Here is a 25,622-nt window from a genome sequence, read left to right as displayed (position 1 = left end):
TTCCACCCTCTGCCATGGGCAGGGACACCTTCCACTGGACCAGGTTGCTCAGAGTCCTGGCCAACCTGGTCTTGAACACTTCCAGGGATGGGAGTTCCTTGAGACACCTTCCAAGAAGATGTTCACTGGATCTGTCTCCTGGGTGAGCTCCCCAGGACACTCAGCTGCCTCTCCTATTTGCAGCACCTTGGACCAACAACAGTGATTCCACATCCACAGGAAAAAAAACCAATAACATTATTTTACTCCTCAAAACAGTGATTTTCCTCATTAGAACACGGAGCATCCCCCAGAAATCCGAAAGGAGAAAAAGGAGGACGATTTTCCAGGGCAGATTACAGAAACATTTGTTGCATCCCCAAAGTGAGCTCTTGCATGCAACAGATTGAGTGCCAGGACATTCTGTTCCTGAACAGCATATACATTTCTTGAGTATGACAACTGAGGAAATTTATTGAAAGCAGAGAAAATGTGAACTATTTTTCATTTGTTGCTCATATATTTCCAAGCTAAGTGTCGTTACACTTTAGTTCTCCCAGAAACTGAATTGAAGGTTCTTCAGATTTTAGATAGTGTTTTTAACTGCAGTAATTCAGGACTATTCCAGGTTTGACAGAGCTGTTGGATGATATGCAATAAATAATATACAGGTCTAATGTACTCAGTAATTACGGAAAGTGTATGGTGTATGTAATTTTTGATTATTCAAATTCAATCAAGTAGTTATCCTTGAAAACTCTGTGAGGTGTTCACACCATTATTTATGGCTTTTTAAAATTACTCCTGTTTTCTGCTTATTACATAAACACCATCAGTTGGTGCTAGATGCTTAAATGTGGTTGAAAATATGAATATATCACCTGATTGCTGTGTGTGCTGCAAAACTTACACTGATTATTGCCTCCCACTTTCTGTGGGCTTATTAGAAACAGATCAGCTGTGAACAAAATTAAAAATAGAGACAGAGGTATCTGACAGATGGAAGTCAACTAGAGCAGCCAGTCTAATATTCTGTACATCATCTGTCCTTTGGGTTCACAGAGATACCTCTGGCCTGGAAAATTCAGGTACCAGAATGGAGTGGAGCATGACAGCATTGGCTGATCCACCAATCCTTCTCAAAAAAATGGCCTTAAAGTGCAAGAGGCAGTGGACAAGGAAAGGTTGGAGGGGATGATAACACTCACCATGGGAGGTTGGTGAGACCCCCCTGCAGAGCTGCTCCAGCCCTGGGGAACAGCACAGCAAGGACATGGAGCTGCTGGAGAGAGTCCAGAGGAGGCACCAAGAGGATCAGAGGGCTGGAGCAGCTCTGCTGGGAGGAAAGGCTGGGAGAGCTGGGATTGTTCAGCCTGGAGAAGAGAAGCTTTGGGGGGAACTGATTGTGACCTTCCAGGATCTGAAGGAGCTCCAAGAAAGATGGAGAGAGACTATTTCCAAGGGAGGGAGTGACAGGACAAGGGAAATGGCTTCCAACTAAAAGAGAGTAGGGTTAGATTGGACATTAGGAAGAAATTCCTCCCTGTGAGGGTGGGGAGGCCCTGGCCCAGGTTGCCCAGAGAAGCTGTGGCTGCCCCTGGATCCCTGGAAGTGTCCAAGGCCAGGTTGGACAGGGCTTGGAGCAACCTGGGCTGGCAGAAGGTGTCCCTGCCCATGACAGGAGGTTGGAATGACATGATCTCTAAGGTCCCTTCCAACCCAAACCGTTCTATAATTCTATGATTCTATATGTAGTATGTTATTGTTGAATTGAGTCTTGTTATTTCACTTTCTAAAACACTTTAATTTGCTTTTCTTTCAAAAGGAGATACCAGGTTTTTTTCAGCTTGTGGCTTCAGCCTCGAGATAATTTGTTCTTAATTCTTTTGTTAACAGTGTGTGAATCTTCCAGCACATGTAATTTTAAGTACAGTATTGGTTAAAGTGTTTGAAACAGGTTTGGGCTTTAACAATGGGCTGAATATAAATTAGAAACTGCTCTTTGTCACTGTATATCTCTCCTATGTCATCCTGCTTTTCTACAATGGTCTTCTTTGGAAAACCATAGTTCTGTAGAGCACTGAGGTCCTCAATTATAATCTGCAGTCAGGAATTATGTGGTGGTTACTTCACAGCCATGGGTCTTGCTCTTTAGGGCTGACTGGTGCCCACCTTCAGCTGAGTGTGGAGTTGAGCTGAGTTTGAATAGTTAAACACAGAAATCTGACAGGGCACCTCTGGCGTGAAACAGAAAGGCAGCAAAGTGCACCAGGTGGGAATTCTGACTTGATCTGGCAGCTTTTCTAGTTGCCTCTGTGGTTTTGCACTTGGAGGGCACGAAGTCTTGAATTCATTCATTAGGTCTCCCCTTGGTATCCCATGTGTGTGTCTGAGTATCCCGTAACAGGATAAGCATCAGGGAGTAATCACTATCAAACACCCCTACATGGTATTAAGATAGACAGTGAAAACCTTGAGCTGTGGAAAGTGGTTGGTGCAGTTAAATGTGTCAGACGTGACTCAAAAGTCTCCTTCCTTTCTGAAGATATTACTTCATTCATGTTTAACCACATTTGTAAGTGGCCTGGACTGAAGAGATAGCGTTTGGGGAATTCCAAACTCTTTTATATGCAGTTGGGAGTTTCAGGAATAGCTGCTCTGCATTCCACACTGATATATAATCCTCATTATGGCTTTGAATAAGAACATGGTAATTCGCCAGAAAAATAAATAAAACAAGTTATTGGTCAGAGGCACTATATAGGGAGGACTAATAAAACCAAATATTTCTGGCTGTAGTTTAAAGTTCCTACTGTAAATGAGCTAATTTAGGGCCGTATCCTCCCCTGAGATCAGGGGCTGGAACATGAGATAAGCAGTAGCTGCACAGATACTTTTGGGTGGTAGCACAGAAATGTGCCTTCTCCACCAGCTCCACATTCAAAGGGGAGGAGAGGAGGGATTAGTGTAGAAGATCTGACCCCTCCAAAAAAAAAAAAGTGGAATAAAATCCATCTTCCATCCTGATGAACTCCAGGAGGGACAGGCACAGGCACAGATGGCACGGGTATGTTTTGAAGTTGCTGCATCTTTTACCCCCATGGACATTGGGGTCCTGGGGCATTGCTGTGAGTGCAGAGCCAGCTGTAACCCCCAGCCCTCTGTGCTTCACACACAGGTGGAGACACATGGCTTGTGCTTCAGTTACTGACTTATTCAACTTACTGTTGCTCAAGTTGTGGTTTCGTGGTTGGCTTGAACCACCCCAACCTCGCGTTTGTTCCAGCAGGGGCAAGTCTTGCCCACTCCTCCAAGCTGTGATGTGCTCCCTCCTGCTCCATGTTATCCCAAGGTCTCCAGGGGCACCAGGACTCTCTGCACTAGGGAGCTGGTGCTGCTGGAAGGGAGTCCCATCAGAAAGGGGATTTGCTGCCAGTTAGACCAGCACTCTAATCTGACTGACAGAAACAGTGTGAACCTCGTGTGAGGGAGAGAGCTTTTCAGTGTGGTCATAAAACCAAATCCTCAGGAGGCTTTTCGGGAGGAAGGCTGGGTTTTCTTTATTTCCTGGGGAAAAAAAAAAAAGAAAAAAAAATAAAGAGGAAAGGGATTTAGCACCTCCTCTGGGAAGACAGGTTGGGAGAGTTGGGGTTGTTCAGCTCAGCTCAGAGGAGGTTCCACAGGGACCTTAGAGCCCCTTCCAGTGCCTAAAGGGGCTCCAGGAGAGCTGGAGGGACAGGACAAGGGGGAAGTGGCCTTAAGCTGAAGGAGGGCAGGTTTAGATTAGATATTAGGAAAAAATTCCTCCTTGTGAGGGTGGTGAGGCACTGGCACAGGTTGCCCAGAGAAGCTGTGGCTGCCCCATCCCTGGAAATGTCCCAAGTCCAGGTTGAATGGGGCTTGGAGTAACATGGGCTAGTGGAAGATGTCCCTGCCTGTAATGGAGGGATAGAACCAGATAAGCTTTAAGGTCTCTTCCAAACCAAACCATTCTGTGATTAACTTTTTAATGTATTTCTTGAAAGTGAAAAATCTGGCTTTTTTTTTTTTTTTTTTTCTGCCAGAATTGAAACCCATTAATCCACCAACTCCACTCAACTTTTGGGTTTTTCCCCACTGATTTAAAAAAAAAAAATAATGCCATGTTATTAAAAAAAACGCACTCAAACTAACAAGAGATGCTATTGGAAAATTACCAGTGAGTTATTCTTCTATTTAAATTCCTCTTAAAGAACTGAGCACATCAGTCAGTGCACAAAACACCCCTTGAATTCTGTCTTTCAAGGGCAGGGTGAGTATAAAAAATTTTCATTGAGAGTGGAAAGCTGTAGAAATGTTGGTTCACACACCTTTCCCTATCTTGATTTTCTTCTTTTTTGTTGCTTTACTCCTGGCACCCCCCTGCAACCACAAAGCCTTTACCCTGAGAGCAGACACTCACTGTCTGCAGGTGAACTACCCTGACAGAAGCATTTCTTGAGTGAACAGGATCTTTTCTTCAGGGTTTTATTGTCGAGGCTGACAAAACACAGAGAGTTGCAGTGAAATAAGAAAAAAAAAACCAACCCAGAATTGAAGTGTTTATACTCAACCCCAAGTTCAACATAAAAGTTTAAACCCGTGTTGTGCAGCTCTGTCGTGCAATAGCTCAGTATGGCCCGGGGTTGGAGGAGCTGTGTTTCACACTCTGCTTATCAGTCTACAAATATTGAATTATAAATATTTATGTGGCTTCAGTTCGAGGCCTTTCTTCACTGGATACTGCTGAGTTTTGCTCTTTGAGCTGTTTTCCCCCCAGAAATCCATGTCTGCAGGGCAGAGCGGGGCATGGTCCTGGCAAACCCCAGTGCCAGCAGGAGCTACACTACCTTCTCCTAAACCTGGAATTGTTAGAGAAGGGGAGGCATAAACTCACCATGCCGTGCAAGAAGCTTGTTTGTTTGTTTAGCAGTTCCCAATTCTTCTGAATCTATAAGATTCTTCTGGCTCTGCCCACATCAACTAAGGCAGGGTGGGTGAATTTCTGGATTGCTTGAAACAGTGGAAAAAGTCCTGTTTATGAGGATTTCGCCTCTTCTCTTCTTAGTCCTGTTCAAGAACTTAATTCAAATAAATGAATAACTAAAATTAATAATTTCAGTAAAGCCCTATGATATGCATAAAGCAGCAGCACTAGGGGAATGACTGCACACTGGTTTTCTGTAAGTGGTCCTTGCAGTTCTTGACATCTGTGAGCTACTTCTTAAGTGCAGCAAGCCTATATTTGGCTTAAATTTGCTATACAGGGGCTCCCACCATAACTGGAATTATTTTAAGTGTCCAGAAAGGCTGAAAACCGCATGTAGGGCACCAAAGAAGTGCAGCTTTAACCTCCAGCAGCAGGAGCTTATGCTGTTTCTGCACACCAGGTTGATTGTCCTTCTGCCTGTTGAATATCCCAACCTTTCTCTCTGTTACACACTGTCTCACCAGTGCTGACACAGAAAAAGAACTTTCCTGAAAAAAAAACAATCCAGAAATGGATGTCTCAAAAGTTTTCCAACAGCTGAAAAACATCAGTTCTTATAAAATACGTGAGCAGTCCAGTTGCATGGCAGAGTGAGGGGGTCAGAGAGTCCTGCTGGCACTCACGTGGGATATTCTGCATAACTCTTCAGGGATTCACCTCCTGTGAGTAATGGTAAACATCCTAAGTTATGCTGGTGAAATTTGGTGCAATGCCACTGTGTATTATTCATTGTGCAGCCTGTGCTTGGATAACCCTTTAATACTGTCCTTGATTTCAGTGCACCAGGAATCTGGCCCAGTGATTCGGGCATCTCATTCGCTGTTGGTTAAGCAGCCCTTCATTATCTGGGATTGGGTGCACACTGTGGTTGTATTTTGAATATTATTCCCTGTGCAGATAAGGACTTTTAGCCTGGAGAAAAGGAGGCTCAGGGGAGACCTTTTCACTCTCTACAACTCCCTGAAAGGAGGTTGTAGCCAGGTGGGGGGCGGGCTCTGCTCCTGGGTAAAAGCAACAGGATGAGAGGAAATGGTCTCAAACTGCACCAGGGGAGGTTCAGGTTGGACATCAGAAAGGATATTTCTTCACTGAAAGGGTGATTGAGCTTGGAATGGGCTTCCCAAGGAGGTGGTGGAGTCTCCATCCCTTGAGGTGTCCAAGGAAGGACTGGACGTGACACTCAGTGCTCTGGGCTGGGGACAAGGTGGGAATTGGTCACAGGCTGGACTCGATGGTCTTGGAGGTCTTTTCCAACCTAAATGATTCTGGCATTTGAGCCATGTTCATCCCTGCCAGAAGAGCAGCATGGGCTGTGTTTCTTTATTTGCTGCAGCCAAGCTCTGCTCCATGTGGGCATCACTTTGCCAGGAGTTTGGCCTGGAGCCTTTTTGTGTCGGCGTTGCTGACTACCTGGTCGTGCTTTCTTGCACTGCAGTAGTGCAGGGTGTAGGATACATCAGGAGGAACCTGCTGGCTTTTTTAGGTGAGCACATCATACCAAAATATTGAGAATGTACCTAAATTGCTGTTTGCAAGGTAACATGAGTTCAAAAATGTACATCAGGGCTGTGTAGCACCCCTGGCATACAGGGGACGTTCAGCCCCTCAGTAATCTGGCAAAATATGTGTCCATTAAAAGGTTTGATCCTTTTGATATGAATGTAGAAAGGAAGAACAATGCACTCACATCTGGTGAACTCTAGGGCTGTACATAATTTCACTTGATTCATTTGATGTATTTATATAACTCCAAAACCTCCAGTTGCACGTACAGAAAGACAACAGGCTCCAGAGCTTATCTGTCTCCTCCTGGGTAGTGCTGGCATGCCCAGCTCTGGCTGGTTTCGTGCAATAACTTGTTTTTATCTTGGTATTTTAATCTGTCCTGAACACGAGAGGGGAATTTGTGTCTCCCATCTCAACAGCAATATTGTTACTTCTCGCCAGCTCCATTGTTCTTGTGTCAAGGGATGGAAACCAGCCCCAAAAGCCAGATCCTGGGGTGAGTGCTGCCCTCAGCCTGATGCCAGCTCTCCTCTTTTCTCAGGGGTGTGCCCAGAACATGTGATTCTGGTCTATTGTCCCAGCAGTCTCCTACCTGTTCTCTCCCAGATCCCTTGGGGAATGCTCAGGACACGCTCTGCCCCCCCCCAGTATTTAACCAAAACACAGTTTATTTGCATTTTGGGGGTGTGTGTTGATTGTGGGGTGGGAGTGCACCAAGAAGCATCTGGCCACTGCCAGCAGAAGCTTTAGGGTCCATCTTTGGGATGCTCCAGAAGGACTGCTGTGTCTCCACTGTTCGATGCCCTGCCCCGGGGATCTGTCCTGCTAAAGCTGGACTAATAAATGCTAATCTTGACTCAGGACACCAGGAGCTGTAGCTCTGTGGTTACAGATATATCTTTCCATAGAATCACGGAATCACAGAATGGTTTGGGTTGGAAGGAACATTAAAGATCATCTTATTCCAACCACCTGCCATGGGCAGGGACACCTTCCACTAGACCAGGTTTCTCAGAGCCCAGTCCAAGACATCCTTCCAGGATAACCCTAAATCAGGAAGGCACTTAAGCAAGTGTTTAACTTTCAGTTTCCTGAGAAGAGATGTCTCTCTAAACCAGGCTTTAGAGTCAGTTTTGGCTCTTGCCTTGGAGTCCTGCCAGCCAGGGGATGCAGGGCAAAACCTGCAGCCACGTGCAGACGCTGTCACAGACTGTCAAGCACAAACATGACCAGCATGAAGTTTGGGGTGGGGGTGGAGGAGGTTCTGGCAACAGACACCATCTGGTTCAGCAAGTTAGCACCAGATGTCTGGAAGCTTCTAATTCCAACCAGTAAAGGTGGAGCTGAAATAATTAAAATTATATTTCTCTTTGGGGGAAAAAGAAAAAAAGGCAAGGAAAACTGTCACAGATTTTTTTTTTTTAAACCATAATTTCCAGAGGTAAAAAGAGAAAACTCGTGCATTTTGCAAACTAGGATTTGTCCCACTTTAGAGTAGCTAGAATTGAATATCCAGGTGAGAAAGAAGAATACACTGCCAAAGGTTGAGTTTAAAGCAGAATTTCCCCTTTTTAGGTTCACAGAAGTACGGGGAAAAATCAAATGTCCAGAACAGTTCCATGTGCAACTTTCCAACTCACATTGGACAGCATTTGCTCGTCTTTGATTCCCAGACCACGTGGTACAGAATTGGCAACTGGTTTGCAAATGTTCTCCATCATCTTCTCTTCCATTAAGAATCCATCTTCTTGGGGAAAGATGGGGTATGAATGGGACTGGCATAGTTCAAACAGCTTATTTTTAACTCAAAAGTAAGTCAGAGCTCTGAAAGAAAGGTCTGTTTGCCACCCCAGAGTGACACAGGGCATTTTTGGGATGCAGTTCACACCTGTGAGCTTGACACGTGCTTCCTAAGCTAAATCCTGCTTCTGTCAGGTGAACCACGCAGGTCATGGGAGCTCTGGAGAGGCAGAAAACTGTGCCAGGCATTCCCAGCTCAGTGGCTCTGTGAGTTGGAGCAGGATGGGCAATCTGGAGGTCCTGCAAGGTGGCCCATGGTTGGTCCCGGAGGGGGAACAAGCAGCATTTTATTGGGGGACAGAGAGGGACAGAGCTCTGTAAGGAGCATTGGAACCCCTTTCCTTTGTCTGGGTGTTGTTGGAATTGGAGCAGAGATTGAAATAAAGAGGGATGTGGCACAATTCCCCTCTTCCCTGGGTGGGCTCCTTTGCTGGGGGTGAGGTAACCGCAGTGCTGAGAGTCTGAAAGCAGTGCAAACATGATCTGACACTGGGTCCAAAGCACTTTTCTGTCCATTTTATGTGAAGTTTAGCACTTTCCAGATCCCGTGCGTGATGTTTCCAAAGCTTAAAATACAAATCCCATAAATCCAGTGAATAACGTGGCAGGCGTGGATTTACTGGGGAAGGGAGGGAGGGAACCGAGAGCCACGTCAGCAGCGTCAACCTGAACAACACTGCTGGTGAAAATTTGCCTTTGCTGAAACCAACATCCATTGCTTTGGAAGATATTTAAGTTGTGTGGAAAGAAAAACCTTTACTTAAAACCGTGATGTCATTTATCCCAACTGACTATCCACAGACAGCTGAGAAAAGGGGACAAAACGGGAATTTGGCTTCTTTGGGTGGTTTCTTTAATAGACCATCAAATTAACTACTTTGTTTTCATGGATTTGAAGTGGGGCAAAACTGTTTTAAGTAATAAAGGGGAAGTGTACTAAGATTTAAATGGTGATACCTTCAATTGCACTTTTTAGAGCAATTTATTTAAATTAAACTTGCATAATTTATAGATGGTTCCCTTACACCAGTGCTTCTGGGGGGGGGGGGCTGCAGCTCAGTGTTAGTCAGAATTTCTCCTAAATCAATAGGTAAATAGGTATTTCTCCTAAATCAGTAGGTAAAATCTACCTGCAATTTGACTTCCAGTGTAGTGCAGATGTGAGAAGAGATAATGAAATAAAAATGGCTAATGCTGAATAAAAATCTCTTTTCTCTGAGCGTCCCTTGCTGCTTTAAAAGGTAAACTCAAAGTCACGGGTAGAAGAAAACATCTTGTGTGAGAAATGGGAATTTCCAGGCTTTTAGGGAGAATGGAGTAAAAGATTATTTTAAATAATATCCCTATTCCTGAATTTTCCACGTTTTCTAGTGTCTTGAGTTACCAATCCCAATTTATTAGCAGTTGTTCGATGTTCGAGTTACTGAGCAGGACTCTACATTATTTACATTACATATTGTTATTTTAACTGGTTTTAATGGTTTTCCACCCCCTACCCATGCAGACAAATGCTCTCCACCTGCCCCAACCCCTCTGTGCTGTATTACTGGACATGGACAGGGAATTCCAGAACATCCAAGTGCTGTTAATTGAACGGCTGGACCAGATTTGCAGCTCTTGTGTTATGGTGCTTATTTATATCAACTCCAGATCTGTCCCAGTCCTGCTGCATGTTTCTAAATTGGGAGTTGTGGAAATCCCCGATATCTCAGATGAATAATGGAGCTGTGCAGGGCAGAGCACGTCCCAAGTTCTTATTTCTTAATTGTCCATTACGAATAAAGACCATTTTCCCATGAGGATTTCAGGGCTGACTGTTTTCTCCTGTATGAAATATATCTTAGACTCTACATAAACAGGTTTTCTCAAAGCTTCAACTGTACTGATTCTCAGGGAGGTCTGGGGAAGGAAAGGTGCTTATCTTATGAAAAGATAAGAGATTTCTATTGAAAACAAACTTTTAAAATGTAATGATATGACTTTTGTTTCTTTGGTTGTGCAGCTGCCTTGGGATCTGAGCTCCTGGTAACCACGTTGGCCTGTTAAAGGACATGATTCAGACTGTCCCAGATCCAGCAGCTCACATCAAGGTTAGTTTCCTGTTTATTGTGTGTCCTCAGATGTTTGGAGAGTCATAAAATTAAAGAATATGTATTCATACCCCCTGTTTTCTTACGTGTTTATAAATTGTGCTGCTGCCCAACACCGGCTCTTTCATTCCTCAATATTTACATGTTATTGTCTGAGTCAGTCCTGCAGTCTTTGTTGCTGACACCTATGTGATCTGCTGTGAAGCCTGTGGATATTTTAAGGACAACTTTTTCTAAAATTAAACCTCCTCGACCAACCTTTAATATTTGGTGTGCTTGATAAAAATATACCTACCTGGAAAATGCTGAGTTTGTGTGTTCCTGGTTCTGCTCCATGAAAGCCAGTGGCAAACATTTGGTTCAACTGAAGAAGAAAAAAGAGCATAAAGCAAAAATTCAAACAAGCATCCCTTTGAAAAGATTCAGTGCATGGTTTAAAATGCCTTAAAACTCATTTGCCACATTTTAGAAGGAGCTGTACTGTTTTTACTGTATTGTTGCTATTATTATTATTGTTGTTGTTGTTGTGTTTGCTTATCCTTCTTCACTGAAGACTTGGAACCTGCTGGACTTGGCAGGTGTAGCTGGTGATGTGTTGCTGAAAAAAAGTAATTTTGGGGTATTGCACAGAAATTTCTTCAGGAACTATAGTGATAAGACCAGTAGTAATGGGTTCACACGAAGAGAGAGTGTGTTTAGATGGGATATTGGGAAGAAATTCTTCCCTATGAGGGTGGGGAGGCCCTGGCCCAGGTTGCCCAGAGAAGCTGTGGCTGCCCCTGGATCCCTGGAAGTGTCCAAGGCCAGGTTGGACAGGGCTTGGAGCAACCTGGGCTAGTGGAAGATGTCCCTGCCCATGGCAGGGGGTGGGACTGGGTGATCTTTGAGGTCCCTTCCAACCCAAACCATTCCATGATTCTATTCTAAGTAGCATCTGAGCCTCACAAAGTAACTGCTCTGGGGGACGGTGTTCCTGCCTCATTATCCCATCATCTAGAGGTTTTATTTGGAAAAGCTTTCCTGGTTGCTTCTGGATAATAACAGTAACTTTTGCAAAGTAAAAAGACACTCTTATAGCAATCTCTTAGATGGGAAAAGTCATCAGATCCTTCGGTACAAACAATATGATGAAACTATGTTTTTCTCATTCACATTGATTTTGCCATCTGAAAGTGCTGCTGGTGTAATAACACTGCTGTAGTCAAATAAACAGATCAACCATACTGGGCTGGAAGTGAAAATTTTTTTTCATTGTTTCTGAGTGCCTTTTTGTCTGTCTTTCCTTGAAGTTACATTTTCTGCAACTTCTTCCACGTAAATTCTCGGCTTCCACCTCCCAGTCAGCAGCTCTCTGTAGAAGAGCTTCACTTTACAACTTATTTTTAACTGAGGCATAGAATAAAAATTAAATATTCCTTCAAAGCACTCACTTCTAATGTAAAAGGTAGCGAATGAAAGAACCTCTCTATATATTTCTCTGTGTTGTTTTTGGGCTGTGTTTAGATACTAGGATGAGTTGCAGTAGTGAGAGAGCTTGTCCCTTCCCTCTCTCCGAGTTTTCCCAAACCCAGCACTTTCAGAGTCTACTGGTCCTCAGCTGTTTTTATGGAAAGAGTAGAAAAACATACCCCCTGACACCCCAAAAAGTCTCACCTCAACATGTCTCATCATCTGGATTTCAACCAGCAAGATTTCAAAACCCTGAAGGGGATTTACTACCTCTCGGTGCTGCCTGAATATCCACAGCACCAGAAATAACCTCCAGAAGAGCTCAGTTTCGTGCTTTCTGCCAGAAACGGTGCCCAAAACTAGTTTTTTATAACCACAGGAGTTATGACATCTTATTACAGCAAGTAAAAGAGAGCTGTATTAAAATCTCTGTAATGGTGTGTTCGAGGGGACTCGTAGGAGCCTGTTTTCAGCACAACATCCCCCTGAAGTTGTTGTTAAATTGAAAAGGGGTGTGAGAGAGGCAATTACTCTGTGTTTGGGGTAGGAGAGCTGGCCAAGCAGACATCAAACCCTTCCCATTTCTGTTTATGTCATCAGGGTCTGCTGTGGTCTAAACACATTCTTTGGAAAGCTGCCACGGGTGCTCTGTTCATTTAGGCTTTTAAAGTGGACATAACAACATTCTTAAAAGTCAGCCATGATAAAGGATAGTTCATGGGACAGACTGCTTGGTGTGATGGTCAGGAACAGGTTTCCTAGAGAAGCCCATTCCTGGAAGTGTCCAAGGCCAGGTTGGAGCAACTCGGTCTAGTGGAAGGTGTCCCTGCCCATGGCAGGGGGTTGGAATTCCATGATCCTTAAGATTCCTTCCAACCCAAACCATGTTGTGATTTTAGGATTCTGTGATCTCTCATTGCTGTCATTACAGTCATCCTTGATACAGTTTTGTTTAATTAACTGTCACATGGTACTGTTTCTTTTCTTCCCTTGAACAGGTAGACGCAGCCTCATTCATGCACATTTAGAGTGTGACTTTGGAGATTCACTTTCTAGGAAGTTGCCTGGATTATTAAGATTTGATAGATTCCCACATTTAGGTTTTCTGCCTGAACATGTGCAGAAGAATAATGCAAAAAAAAATTAATATGGCAATGTGAACACCCAGAGATGCCTTTTTTTTTTTTTTTTTTTTTTTCCAGAAAGGGGGATTTCATTTGCATTGTGTGAGTTTTGTTACGTGCTATTTTTGAATCAGCCTTTCCCCCTACCAGGAGAAAACGTAGCAAATCTCCCAGCTCTTGTACTCCATTCCTGAATGAGAAATGGGACCAGCTGATTTCCAGCACCCAGGCAGATCCTATCCAATTGTGGGAATGTTTTGAAAGCTTTAAAGTGTGTGTCCTCGTTCTGTTTGGGCAGCTTCATCCCAGGGTTACTAAGGATAAAGCTTTACATTTTGCAGCTCAAGTGGAGCATCCATCACTGAAATGGTCAACTTGGGTTCCTGCTGCTCCCTAAGGTGTGATTTCACTTGAGTCACAGACTCATTTTTGGCCCAGGAAAGGAACATTTGATGTGGACAAGAAAAAGGCTGCAGCTTTTCAGACTTTCAGTTCCAGTTCAGCAAAATTTGGGGAGTTTTGACCCTGATCTGTGAGCAGTTCCACACGTTTAGTGCCTGTGAGAGGACTGAAATAAGTAAGATTACTCACACTGATAAAATTGTCACTTTGTGTGGGCAAGACTGTTATTTACACATATTTTAATGTCGCATTTTTGTTTTTCTATTATCATTAAACTCCAGTTCTTACAGCCATGGTCACAGAAACACTCTGAAATGCTGCCTGAGATTTGCATCTTTTAGTTTTAGTGGTTTATGCTGTGTGAATATTGACCCTTCAGTAAACCTTTTTTTTTTTTTAAGGGTTAAATTCTGGTTTTAGCAAAGGTGAAAAGCTTGTTTGACTTTAGTTAGCCTGTTACATCACTGTGAGAGGATTTTGTGGAAACAATTCTCAGAAAAAATGAGTTACTACTGTTCTTTTGGCCTTCACTGGGCAGGAAGAGTCCAGGGTATGGCTTGTATGTAAAAAAATTACTGTATTTATCAGGAATGGTGTCTGTCCTGGGATAAAGGGGTGTGATTTTCATTGAATCAAGGCTGGTGGAAGATTTGGTCTGTTCATATTTATGTGGTCTGACTTTTCTGTTCCTTGGTGATGATTTTGGGATGACTGAAGAGGCAGGTGAGTGGCAGCAGCTTGTGGATTGCAGCCCTCCTTTTGCACTGTAGAAGGTGAAAGATGAGAACACTTTATCTTCCAGACACCTTGATCAAAGGGGATATTTTTAATAAAAAAATTCTCAAAGGGCATCAAACACTTTGGGCCAAGTTCAGCTGCTCTGTGTCCCTACAACCTTCTTTGTTCTGTGGATGGAACTGAGGTCGTTGCCTCTGAATCTTTCAAATTGGGGTTATCAAATCTGGAAGCTCTTCCTAATACTGCAATGAGTGGTTTCTCAGGTGAAATAAAAGAATTGTTCCATTTCTGCAGCCATTTCTGACGATTACTCCTGAATTTAGCCTGGATTATGGTGGCACATCCACATTTTCAGGCACAGAATCCCATATTGTCATTGGAAGTCTTACAAAACCTGATCTCACAACTCCTTTGTTGGCCAAAGGATATGTTGGATTTCAAATTGGTGGCAGCTGAGAGATGCTGCTGGATGTACCTAATCTGTTGTGTTAGGGTTAAATCTGATTTTTTTTTTAAACTGGTATTATTTTCTAAGGAGCATATTCTGGGTCTGATATAATCTGTTATTTTTCCTGGAATTGCAGAGTCTCTAAATAGGATCCAAGACTTTGTTGTGCTGGGAGTTTTGTATGCACAATGCAGTCTCTGCCTGAATAGGCAGAGGGATAAGAAGGGAAGGATGGTAGAATTATTATTATCCTCCAGGATAAGGAGGATAAAACCAGGCTTTTACTCCCACCTCTTTTTAGGGTCTTGACTAAGCTGGAAGCCTGGTCTTTTGCAGATTCTTTGCATTGCTAAAGCACTTCTTTCATTGCTTATAAAGTGATATTTGGGCAGCTCAGCTGGGAGTGAGAGCAGGGAAACCCGAGCCAAGGCTACAAAGAGCTTTGCCCAAAGTCCCACGTGAAGTGAGCTAAGGGCAGACACATTGCAGTGTGGATGGATCCATATGGGATATGTAACACTGCTGGATCACAGGATGTCACCACCGGAGTCAGAGTGATAACATGCTGCCATCCCTTCCAGAAAATACAGAATAACTGCTCCTGGGAGCTGTTGGCTAATGAGCCAAGCCTCCTACAGGTATGAATTGGTGGTGACCCCGTGGAGGAACGGCCTGCAGTGACCTCTCACTGTGAGAAGGTGCCTTCAGCCCCAGTGCTCAGGGGGGTAACAAGCTACTGGGAGTTATCTGGGCTGCAAACTGGCTGCTAACAGCTGCTGTGGGATGGGCTGCTGCCTGCAGGGTTACAAATGTCCCCTGTGACAGATGTGGAAAAGCACCAGTATCAGCGTTGTGAGTCCCACCCCCTTCACTCACCCCTCACTGTGGCCTTCATTCCTAATTCTGGCGGAGCTTTCAAAGCTCTCCCCCTGCTTTTGTACTGACAGGGTGACACCAGTGGCTCAGTGTCACTGTGGTCCTTCCTGGTTGTGCTACCTGGCTCACAGTTGTTAGGTCTTGTTTGAACAACGGCCACAGTTTGCTCTGTGCTCTCAGGAAAGAAAGGAACTGAGTTTATCGTGAGTGTGGGGGACACTCCTCTGACCTGTGTTCATTCACCGAGCCCCCAAACTTCCAGGCTTCAAACTGGTTGTGTTATTTCCATCCTCCCCCAGTATTACCTGTAATAATTCCAGAATCACTACTGGTTTTGAATGCTAGAATGTCCTCATAAGCAGAAATCTTGATTTACTTCTCCGAAGCCTAGAATTCTGGCTTGTGACCAAAAGATTGCCATAGAGTTTCAGTGGGGAAATTCTTTCTTTTTTTTTTTTTTTCTTTTCTCTTGAACTCTACCTCTTCTCTCTGCCTGAGCAAATACCTCCTTGCTAAAGGAAAAGGGAGATAATGGCTTCTGTGTGCTATAATTGATGAACTTTCAGCAATTCGGAGCAAATCCAAGACTGCTGCCAACAGCCAGATGGAAAACAGTGTCAATGACATGTTCAAAGAAGAGTATGTTATTTTGATAGGGGATGGTCTAGAGACTTTAATCTCTATTGTTATAGGAACTAATGGCATGGATAATTCCTTAAGTGGGGCCATTTTTAAACAAAAATTATCTTTTTCATAAGCAGGAAAGAGCAAACTGAAGAGCACCAAATGCATTTTCAATGCTCTGGCTGATAGATGTGCTTTACACTAACCCTCTGTTACATGGAGTCAGATGTGTTTAAATCTCATTTCTGCAGTCTGCCAGACAGTTAAAAGTCTGGGCATTTCTGCTGCTCATGGGTAGAAATCATAAAATGGATGGTTGTGGAAAACTAGAGCCGGGGTGGGAAGCTGAGGGTGGGGAGAAGTTATGAGGAGTTGGGAAGGACGGACAAGGCAAACTGAGACAGGAACAAAAACAGTTACACTTTGGGGGAACTGAGATAGAAGATTCCTCCTGTTCCTATTCCTCAGTGGGACTGAGGGCTCCCAGATCTTATCGGTGTGGTGCTTGGGCAGCCTTGGGATTCCAAGAGGCTGCAAGGACAGTTTGCTGCTTCCTTGAAAAATTACAGAAACCACCTGCCCAGGACAGTCCTCGCACAAATCTGCAGTGCAAATACTGAGGATGTGTGGGGATTATCTCCCAGCAAGTCAGAGATTACAGTTTAATATACACTGGGTTTGTATTTTGCCTTGATGTGGCCACAGATATCCCAAGCAATGGGTCATCTTTAGCCTTTTTCAGGGATGATTCCCCCTGACTCGTTGTCGGGAAGGATTTCCTTGTATTCAGCCACCCTGATTCCCTCTTTGTGTATCAGCTCTGTATGGATTCAGACTCCCTAATTTCACCCTGCTTTTGCTCCTCCTCACCTTCTTGAAGAGGTAGATTTATAGGGAGAGCTGAGGGGAGGTTACCAAGCATCCCACAGCCTGTCCACATTAGTTCTGGTCAGAGTCCCTCTCAGGTGGTGGGGCCAGGCAGCCTTTCCCCCCTCCTCACTGCATGCAGCCCTGCTTCCAGCTGGACTTGCTGCTTGGTCACAAACGTGGTCACAAATGACCACTTTGTTATCCTTCTGGTTATCCCTTCTAGGCCTGAAAAGCATTTTCCAGAGGCTGCTGCTCCATCATCCCAGACAGGGATAGATTATTTTCTTGGACTTGGTGATGTGCTTTGTCTGCTCAAAAATGAATCTCTCCCCTCTCTCACTCTCCCTGCTCTTCCTCCTCTCTCTCTCTCCCCCCCATTTAAAAAATCTCAAACTTGTTCTAAAACCCATCCTCTTTAAATCTGAAATCTTGTTTCATTATTTCCTGTTCCAATCTCCTCAAGACTCTTTAGGATTATTTCACCAATCCTGTTGCTGTCCCAAAGTTGACTTTAGCCTAAAATATCTTTTGCTGATGTGGTTTTTTATCCCCCTTCTTTAGATTATTAATACAGACATTACCTCATAAAGAGTTATGGGCATTTGATTAGATACCTTTCACCAACTTGCTATTTTATCATTTGCCATAAGACTTTCACTCTTGTTCTGTAGGACATTTTCAGACTCTCAGAGTTCTTTCCCAAGACAATTCAAATTCTCATGAAAAATACTTCTTTGCCTCATCAGTTGCCAATATTTGGGTATTTAAAAACATGTTTCATTAAAAAGACAAACTGATTCTCTGCAATAAATGTATTCATGGTGCAATTTTGTTCATTTATCAAATAAAGGATGACTACTGTTCCCCTAAAATCCCATATCTGTCTTGCCAGCCAGCTGTGTTCCCAAGAGGCTCCTCCATGCTCCTTCACTACCAGGTCCTGCTCAGAATAACAGCTTTTTGCTGTCTGTAAGACCCAAATGTTGTCCTCCATGTTTACAACATGGTTAAACTCAACTAATATGGGTGAGTTTTACTGTATTATCATAGAATTATAGAATGGTTTGTGTTGGAAAGGACCTTAAAGATCATCCAGTCCCACCCCCTGCCATGGGCAGGGACACCTTCCACTAGCCCAGGTTACTCCAAGCCCCATCCAACCTGGCCTTGGACACTTCCAGGGATCCAGGGGCAGTCACAGCTTCTCTGGGCAACCTGTCCCAGGGCCTCACCACCCTCACAAGGAGGAATTTCTTCCTAACCAACCCTAATCTTCAGTCTGAAGCCATTCCACCTTCCAAGCCCTTGGAAATAGTCTCTCTCCACCTCCTACAACCCTAAGCCAGTACTTCTGTTCCAGGCTTTGGGTTTTCTTTTTATATGGAAGGGATTAATTTCTTCTGCTGCCGGGGCTTGAAAGAGTGTTTGACATGTGCACTGTGTATTTCATGTTGTCTGTGATTACCTTGGATCAAAGATAAACTTGCTGGCAATCATTATCACCTTCCAGCAGAGCAGTGAAAGTTTGGTAGGACACTGTAACCTGCTCTTGCAAGTTCAACAAAACATCACTTGGAAGGAGGTAGGTAAACCTGTGGAGTGTTGTGAGCCTTCCAGGATGAGCTGACAAGAATTATTTGTCTGTGTTGGTTATATAGAGACATTTTCCAAGATCCCAGAAACCTGGCATGTCCAGGCTGTGAATAATGTGGGAGAAATCCTGGCCCAGGTTGCCCAGAGAAGCTGTGGCTGCCCCTGGATCCCTGGAAGTGTCCAAGGCCAGGTTGGACAGGGCTTGGAGCAACCTGGGCTAGTGGAAGGTGTCCCTGCCCATGGCAGGGGTTGGAATGAAATGAGCATTAAAGTCCTTTCCAATGCAAACCATTCATTCAGTTTAAGCAGCTTCTGGATTCCCTTTCTAAAGAAAGGGTGGGAACCTGTATTAGGAAGGGGTGAATTGTCCTTGGGAATTCCCCTGTGTTTTCCACCGTTTCCATGAGGACTCTGTAGGTTCATTGAGCACAAGGAGCACTCGTAGGTTGCTCTTTATTCGATGGACTCCATCCCATCTTACGTGGCATAACTTCAATATGTACCATGGAACTGGGGGTGAACCCAGGCCTTTTTGAAGCAAGCCAACTCCAATCCCAGAACAATGTAATCATGTGAAGATGATGCCTTACACATGGGCAGTAATCCTTTGGAAAGCAGGGAGTAGACAGCAGGCTGTGTGGGAGCAGCCGTGTCCCAAAGCTGAGTCAGTACCTCTGGATGGCAGGACAAGATGGAGATTTGCAGGGCAGGACCACTGGTGATGTCTGAAGGCACTTGGGACACAGCCCTTGCTGCCTTCTTCCCTGCCCCTGATCATCCTTGCAAAGGAACCCATGTAGGTGAGCAGTTGGAACCTGCAGGGCCCTCCTGTCTGTGGAGAAAATCCGGGAACAAGGGCTGCAGAGCACCGTGGGCTACATGGCATGGACATGAGTGCCTTGGGAAGAGTGTTGCCAGCAGGTCAGAGAGGGGATCCTGCCCCTCTGCCCAGCCCTGGGAGGCACATCTGCTGTGCTGGGTCCAGCTCTGGCTCCTCAGGACAGGAGGGACATGGAGCTGCTGGAAGATGATTCTCCTGTGGAGATGCTGAAGGGATGGAGCATCTCTGGGAGCAGGAAAGGCTGAGGGAGCTGGGGCTGTTCAGCCTCCAGAGCAGACACTGAGAGGGGATCTCCCCCAGGTCTGTAGGGTCTGCAGGGAGGGGGCAAAGGATGGACCAGGCTCTGCTCAGGGGGCCCAGCAATGGCACAAGGGGAACAGGCAGGAACTGATGCCCAGGAAGTTCCACCTGGACATGAGGAAGAACTTCTTTGCTGGGCAGTGACCCAGCACTGAACAGGTTGCACTGAGCAACCTCACCCGGAGAGGTTGTGGAGTCTCCTCACTGGAGATATTCCAGATCCATCTGGACACAATCTTGTGCCGTGTGTCTGGGATGACCCTGCTGGAGCAGGGAGGTCTGGCCAGATGACCCCCTGTGGTCCCTTCCAGTGTGACCCATCCTGCAATTCTGTGTGACACAGCTGGCACACATGTCCAAGTCTGGGATAGCAGAGCTTTCCTGCCCAACAGTTAGACTAAGAGGCCCTCAAAATGAACTCAGAACAAACAAACAAAAAAATTATTTAAAACACAGTTGGAGGCCAACTGAGAATTCAGTTAAATGGACCCACTGACTCCTCACTTACAGTTTCAGAAAATCTTTCCAATTCTTCCAGAATTGTCCCAGAACTGCAGCCAGCCAGCAAAGAGTGTGTCAGCCATCACAGAGACATTATTAACTCAGACAGGGGAAAATATACTTCCAGTTATTACATGCTAATAAAGCACAAACTAAACAAATTTAGGCAACAGAAGCAATTATACCATTAAACATTTAACTGCAAGATTGATTTTTAAATTACTAATAATCTAAACCAAAGTATGCACACAGAGAGGCAGGGGAAGGAAGGTAATTTTACCAGTTGAATCTAATCAGTGCCTCGGTTCAAATGCAGAGCTATAAATGCCAAACTATGTAAGATCTGATGCAAGAACAGGAGTGGAACCAGAATGGATGAACATTCCTCACTTGACCAGATTCTTCTAATGGGGAGGAAGTTAAACACATGGAGTGGGGGCACTGGGTGAGCTGGGTTATCTGCAGAGCTGGTCTGTGTTCCTGAACTGCCTTTTGGAAGCAGAGAACTGAGGCACAAACTGTGGGCTCAGCCTTGTGCTTGCACGAGCCCTTCCATATTCTGGGCTGTGGAAGGAGGAGGATGACCTGGATCCTCACTCAGTCAGGAGAGGGCTGCTGGGAGGGAATGGAGAAATTCCCCTCTTCACCTGGAAAAAAAGCTGTTCACAGGAAGGTTGGGGCTGTCCTGGGCTGCAGCAGAAGGTGGGTCTGGTGGTCAGTGCTGTTGGGGTGGGACACCCTCATGGTTGCAGCGTTGGGTTTGTTCCCATGGTTTATGGTAGGGCTGCTCCCTCCGAAAAAAGTATAAATCATAATCAAATAAAACTGATGTGCTGCCATATTTACCCAATCTCACTGGTTGTCCTACATCATGTTTTAGCATATAAGTTACATGACAGAGTTATCCAGGGGTTGCCAGCTGACACAGAAACAAACCCTCATGTTAAATTGCCTGCAGATGTCCTCTTCCAACTCCTGTAAGGAACTTCTACCAGTTCTCTCTTCCCCCCCCCCCCCCTTTTTTTTTTTGTGTGTGTGTGTTAAATAAAAGCAGCAGAAGAGGGGGAAAACAATCTCAGTTGAATCTCTGTGCTAGTGCCTCTGTTTTCAGGACAGGAAGCCTTCAGAAGACAATGCAATTTATAGGCAAGCAAAAAGCCCTGTAAGGATTTCCATGAGCCTTAGTGGACCAAAACGAGTCGGGGTTATTTTTTAAGCCTGGAGCTGACTGAATAATGCCAAGCCTAATGCTGCCAAGGTGGGCTTCTCAGAAGATACAGACCTGAGGAGGTGAGAAGATCTTTGTGTTTTGTTGCCTGTAATTTATCTGATATCAAAATTTACGGCTTGAGAGTTGTGACTGGGCATCCCTTTTGTTTTGATATTGATCTAAAAAATTGGGATTTTATCTGATGGACTCGAATTCTTGTTCTGTTTGGCAGAAATCTCCCAAGTAAGGCTGTGACATTCTTGAAAGCATTCACTGTTTTCATTTACATAATTAGGAATTTTTGTTTTGTTTTCATTGTATGAATTTACTGGAGTTTGTGAACTTTTTGCCTGGCTGTCTCCCTTGGTTGAGGAAATCACAGAATGTTGTTTCTTTTCCCTGGCTGGAGGAGTAGGGGCTATTTATGCCTGGTTTTAAAATAGACTTTCTGTGAGTGCTTACACTGCTCTTTGCAATGGGATATTTCTGGATGATCAGCCCAGCCAAAAGCAATTGCAAAAGGTTAGTGGAGAGCAGAGCTCCCATTTAAACACCTCCATGAAGTATCAGCCCTTCAAAAGCTGTGAGTGCCAAACAGCTCCCACTTGGAACAATGGGAGCTGGTGAGTGCCGACAGCTTCCGAAAATGTGGCCTCATGTGTCTTCAAGAAGAGATTGATTAGCAAGTCCAGCAAACTGGTTTTTTCTGTACTTGCTTAGCTCTGCATGGAGAATATTGTCTGTGCTTATGGAGTGCTCAGCAGTGGCAGGTGATGCAGGTTCCTCCTGGGAAGGTGGAATTCCAGGTGGGTTGGCAGGCAGGTGAGGAGGCAGTTTTTTCCAGGTTTGCTTCAGGAGAGCTTAGGCCAGGAATGTTGAACTTCACTGACCGGGTAGAAGGAAAGCCCTGGAGAGCTCCCTCTGTAACTGCCCCACATGGATCTATTTTCTGCAAGAAAAGTAGTTTTCCCATTTGTCTTAAATGGCTTCGGAAGTGACATAAATGAAAACAGAAAAGGCCACTCTAACATTACTGAAATAGGGATGTCCAGATGGGAAATAACAGGAATATCACTCGTGCATTCAAACTTCACGTCCTGTGTAACTTCCATGTGGGGGAAAAGCAGATAAATTTGCTCTCTGGAGCTACATGGTGCACTTCTTTCTTTTGATTAAGCCTGAAACACATTTCTCTTCCCTTCTGTGGTGATGGAGTGAGGTCTGCAGGAAAAACAGGATTAGAAATTAATGTTTCGGGTGCTTCATTTCCAAACTGAGTTATCCTTGTGGCTTTCTACAATATTGTGATTTTTTTTTGTTTTGTTTTAAATTCTCTCTATCACAAATCATGAGCCATTTTTTCAGCAAAGAGGACCAAGAGCAATAAAACTGTGCTAAAATGAAGGAAGACTAATTCTGAAAATCAGATAATGGGCTTTTCTCATTGTTGCTTTTTAAACATGGCAAACAGGTTGGGGACCAATATGTTTGCAAACGACCTAAGTCTTCCTTTCCAGTGGTAATCCGTATTCTTTTGAAAAGCTAATAAAACTGGTGTATGAAAGAAATTCCTGGGGCACTGCAGAACTCACCCTCCTAGGGAGAGAGCCAGATGTGCTGGTTAATAACCTAGAAAGCATTCAAAGCCAGGGCAGCAACCGCTTGGTATCACCTAAGCCAGACGTTGTGTGTCGACGCAAGGCAATATCACACACTGGTCACATTCTCAGCAGAGCTGGGAGACATGTGTAGTCTTATTAAAGGAAGGGGAAAAAAAAAAAGAAGGAAAAAGAAAAGGAGGGGACAGGGAGAAGGAGAGGGAGACAATGTGTCTGTCCTGAGAAGCAGCAAAGGAGCAGACACACTCCTCCACATGTGCATTAGTCTGTCGGCCTGGATTCTGTTCTCCAGATGTCGGGGTGGATCCTATGGCAGGGGCTTTTAAAAGAAATCATATTTCAGTGGTGAAATTAACGTTACCAGATTTTTCAGAAGGCGATCACCCACTGTAATTTTTCAGGATGCTTTAGGAAAATAACAAATTCTGGGTTTAATGGTTTTTACAGGCTCGCTTGGCAGCACCTCTCCCAAACACGAGTGTCCGTGCGTGCAGCTTGTCAGTCGCTTTTGGGACCAATACGCCTTAGAGTAAACAGCACGTTAATGTTGTTCTCAGGCCAGTCCTACTGAACAGAAAATTGTTTGTGGCCGGGGTCCCAAAGTCTGATGGGCCTTTCTCGAGGCCCCACCCCTCAGCACCAAACCCTTTGAGAGCTTTTGGCCGTCACATCAAAACTCTGCTTATGCCTAACAAAAACATATATATTTGCAGTGGCAATCAGAATACATCAGCATCAGAGGAGATTTTTTTTTTTTTTATAAAAAGTGCCAAATTTGCTCTCCCAGGCACGGCAGAAAAATAAATGACTTATGGCGTTTATGGTATATTTGTAATTTGAAACTGGTGGCTTCGCGTTACCGGGCGCGACGTGTGCGGCGGATAAACAAACACTGCACAGAAAGACAAGTCCCAGCTTTGTCTCTCTGACACTTCTCCCCGGTGACCGGGATCCCACAGGGAGTTCCACACGTGTGTTTGTGCTGAGCTGGTGTTTAGGCTGAGCTCAGCTCAGGTCTCAGTGTCGCGTGGTAGGATCGGGCTGTTCCATGAGGAACTGGGGTGCAGCGATTGGACATGATGTTCATTCCTGACCAGCCATGGCCATCACCAGAACATCTGTGAATAAACATTTATTTGAATGTGTTAAACAACGTGGTTGTTGTTCTTGCCTGTGCATTTTTCATGAGGCCCAGGAACGCAGCGTTTACGTAAAAAGATGGTGACACACAAATGTTGCTGAACCCCGTGTTCGTGACTGATGAGGAGTCACTGATTTCAGCTCTTGAAGAAAGCAGAGTGGGGGTACATGAAGACTTGAATCGTGGATTTGTGATTACATTTCAAGCAGAAACAAGGCAATTTTATATCAATATTAAGACAGAGCACTTTGGAAGCAGTCTGGATGTTTTCATACATAATTATGGCTCCAGTAAAATTGTACATTTATAGAGACAGCTGGCATATCTTTCCCCATGTTGGAACAGTATCAGCTGAGTAGGTCTTGTGAGAAATCTCAGTTTGTAGTTCTGGTAAAAGCCAGAATCACAGATAGATTTCTTTGCGGCATTTTGCTGTTGGATGTGATCTTGACTCTGCTCTGAATCTCAAAAATTAGTGGATCTCTGCAGTCCGTTCTTGTTAATCCATCACACAAAGTCCATGGGGAGGTGCAGCACCACCTAACGGGGGTGAAAATAGTATTTTCCTTCCTGATACAGCCAGGGTGTATCGCTGAGTGCCCAGCAGAGATAACCAAGCTAGGGAAGCATGGACCAGCTCTGGTGCTGCCTATGGCAGAGGCACATTGGTGTGACATCAGCCTACAGGTCCCTGAGGAGCCAAGTGTTATCTCAGAGACCCATTAACCTCAGTCTGCTCCAGAACTGAGCACACACCTCAGAAGGGGTTGAGAGCTGCTGGGGCTGGTGGGTGAGAGCTTTCCAGGCAAAGCAGTCCGTCATCACACACTGCAGTTTGTCAGAGGGAGAGCCTTGGAGCCAGCAGGGTGTGATTCATCCGTCCCAGCAAGGTCTCTGAGGCAATCTGACATTATTCGGACTGATATCATTAATTAATGAGGGCTGAATGTTATTCTTAGACACTGGATTGAGTTTTGGGGAGAGGAGCCTATGAAAGGGCTCTTTGATTTTTTGGAAAATTCCTATGGCGCTGTTGTCAAATTTGCTAACAAAATTAAATCATCTGCCAACTTTCCAAGTTAAGGAGCACATCCCTTCTGGAGTCTTGACTGAGCCTCCTCAGTGCCTTCTTGGGATCAAGGGATTTTTTGATCTATATTTAAGCCAAACGAAAATGACAGATAGCTTCCAAAAACCCCAGCCATATTAAATGTATCAGGAGAGCTTTGGAGAAAGCAGTTTTGTTTGCTTGCCTCAGCACAGGTTTGATCCTCCCCCACCTTTGCTTGGCTGCATTTGGTTTAATGTGCTCAAGGTAGAAGGGAGCCAAACCCCCCCGAATTTTTCTGGAGCCTGGGAGTTGGTCACTGGGTTGTGCAGCCCCCCATCCTCCACGGGACAGGGGACCTCAAACAAACCCCAAACTTAATGAGGTTTAGGGCTGGTCTGAAAAAAATATCAGTGTATGCTCCAGAACAAATGAAGGGAGCAGCTCTCCTTGCT

At 44.7% G+C, this 25,622-nt stretch overlaps 1 protein-coding gene across 3 annotated transcripts in view; it reads left to right on the top strand.

The window, feature by feature from the left end:
• Window positions 1-10,295: 10,295 nt before the first annotated feature.
• Window positions 10,296-25,622, top strand: part of ERG (ETS transcription factor ERG) — a 107,248-nt gene continuing 91,921 nt past the window's right edge. For 2 of the 3 annotated variants that reach the window (XM_027645412.1, XM_027645400.1), the window contains exon 1: window positions 10,296-10,383. In XM_027645412.1, the coding sequence (XP_027501213.1) occupies window positions 10,345-10,383 (39 nt within the window). In that variant the 5' untranslated portion in view covers window positions 10,296-10,344. Of the gene's footprint in view, window positions 10,384-21,408; window positions 21,440-25,622 lie in introns of those variants that run through there. The other variant, XM_027645443.1, reaches the window with a different exon arrangement.

Source organism: Corapipo altera, unplaced genomic scaffold (assembly GCF_003945725.1).
Source record: "Corapipo altera isolate COAL_440 unplaced genomic scaffold, ASM394572v1 0, whole genome shotgun sequence".
Lineage (NCBI taxonomy): Eukaryota > Metazoa > Chordata > Aves > Passeriformes > Pipridae > Corapipo > Corapipo altera.
Note: the sequence above shows the minus strand (reverse complement) of the source record. Positions and strands in the feature narration are given on the sequence as shown.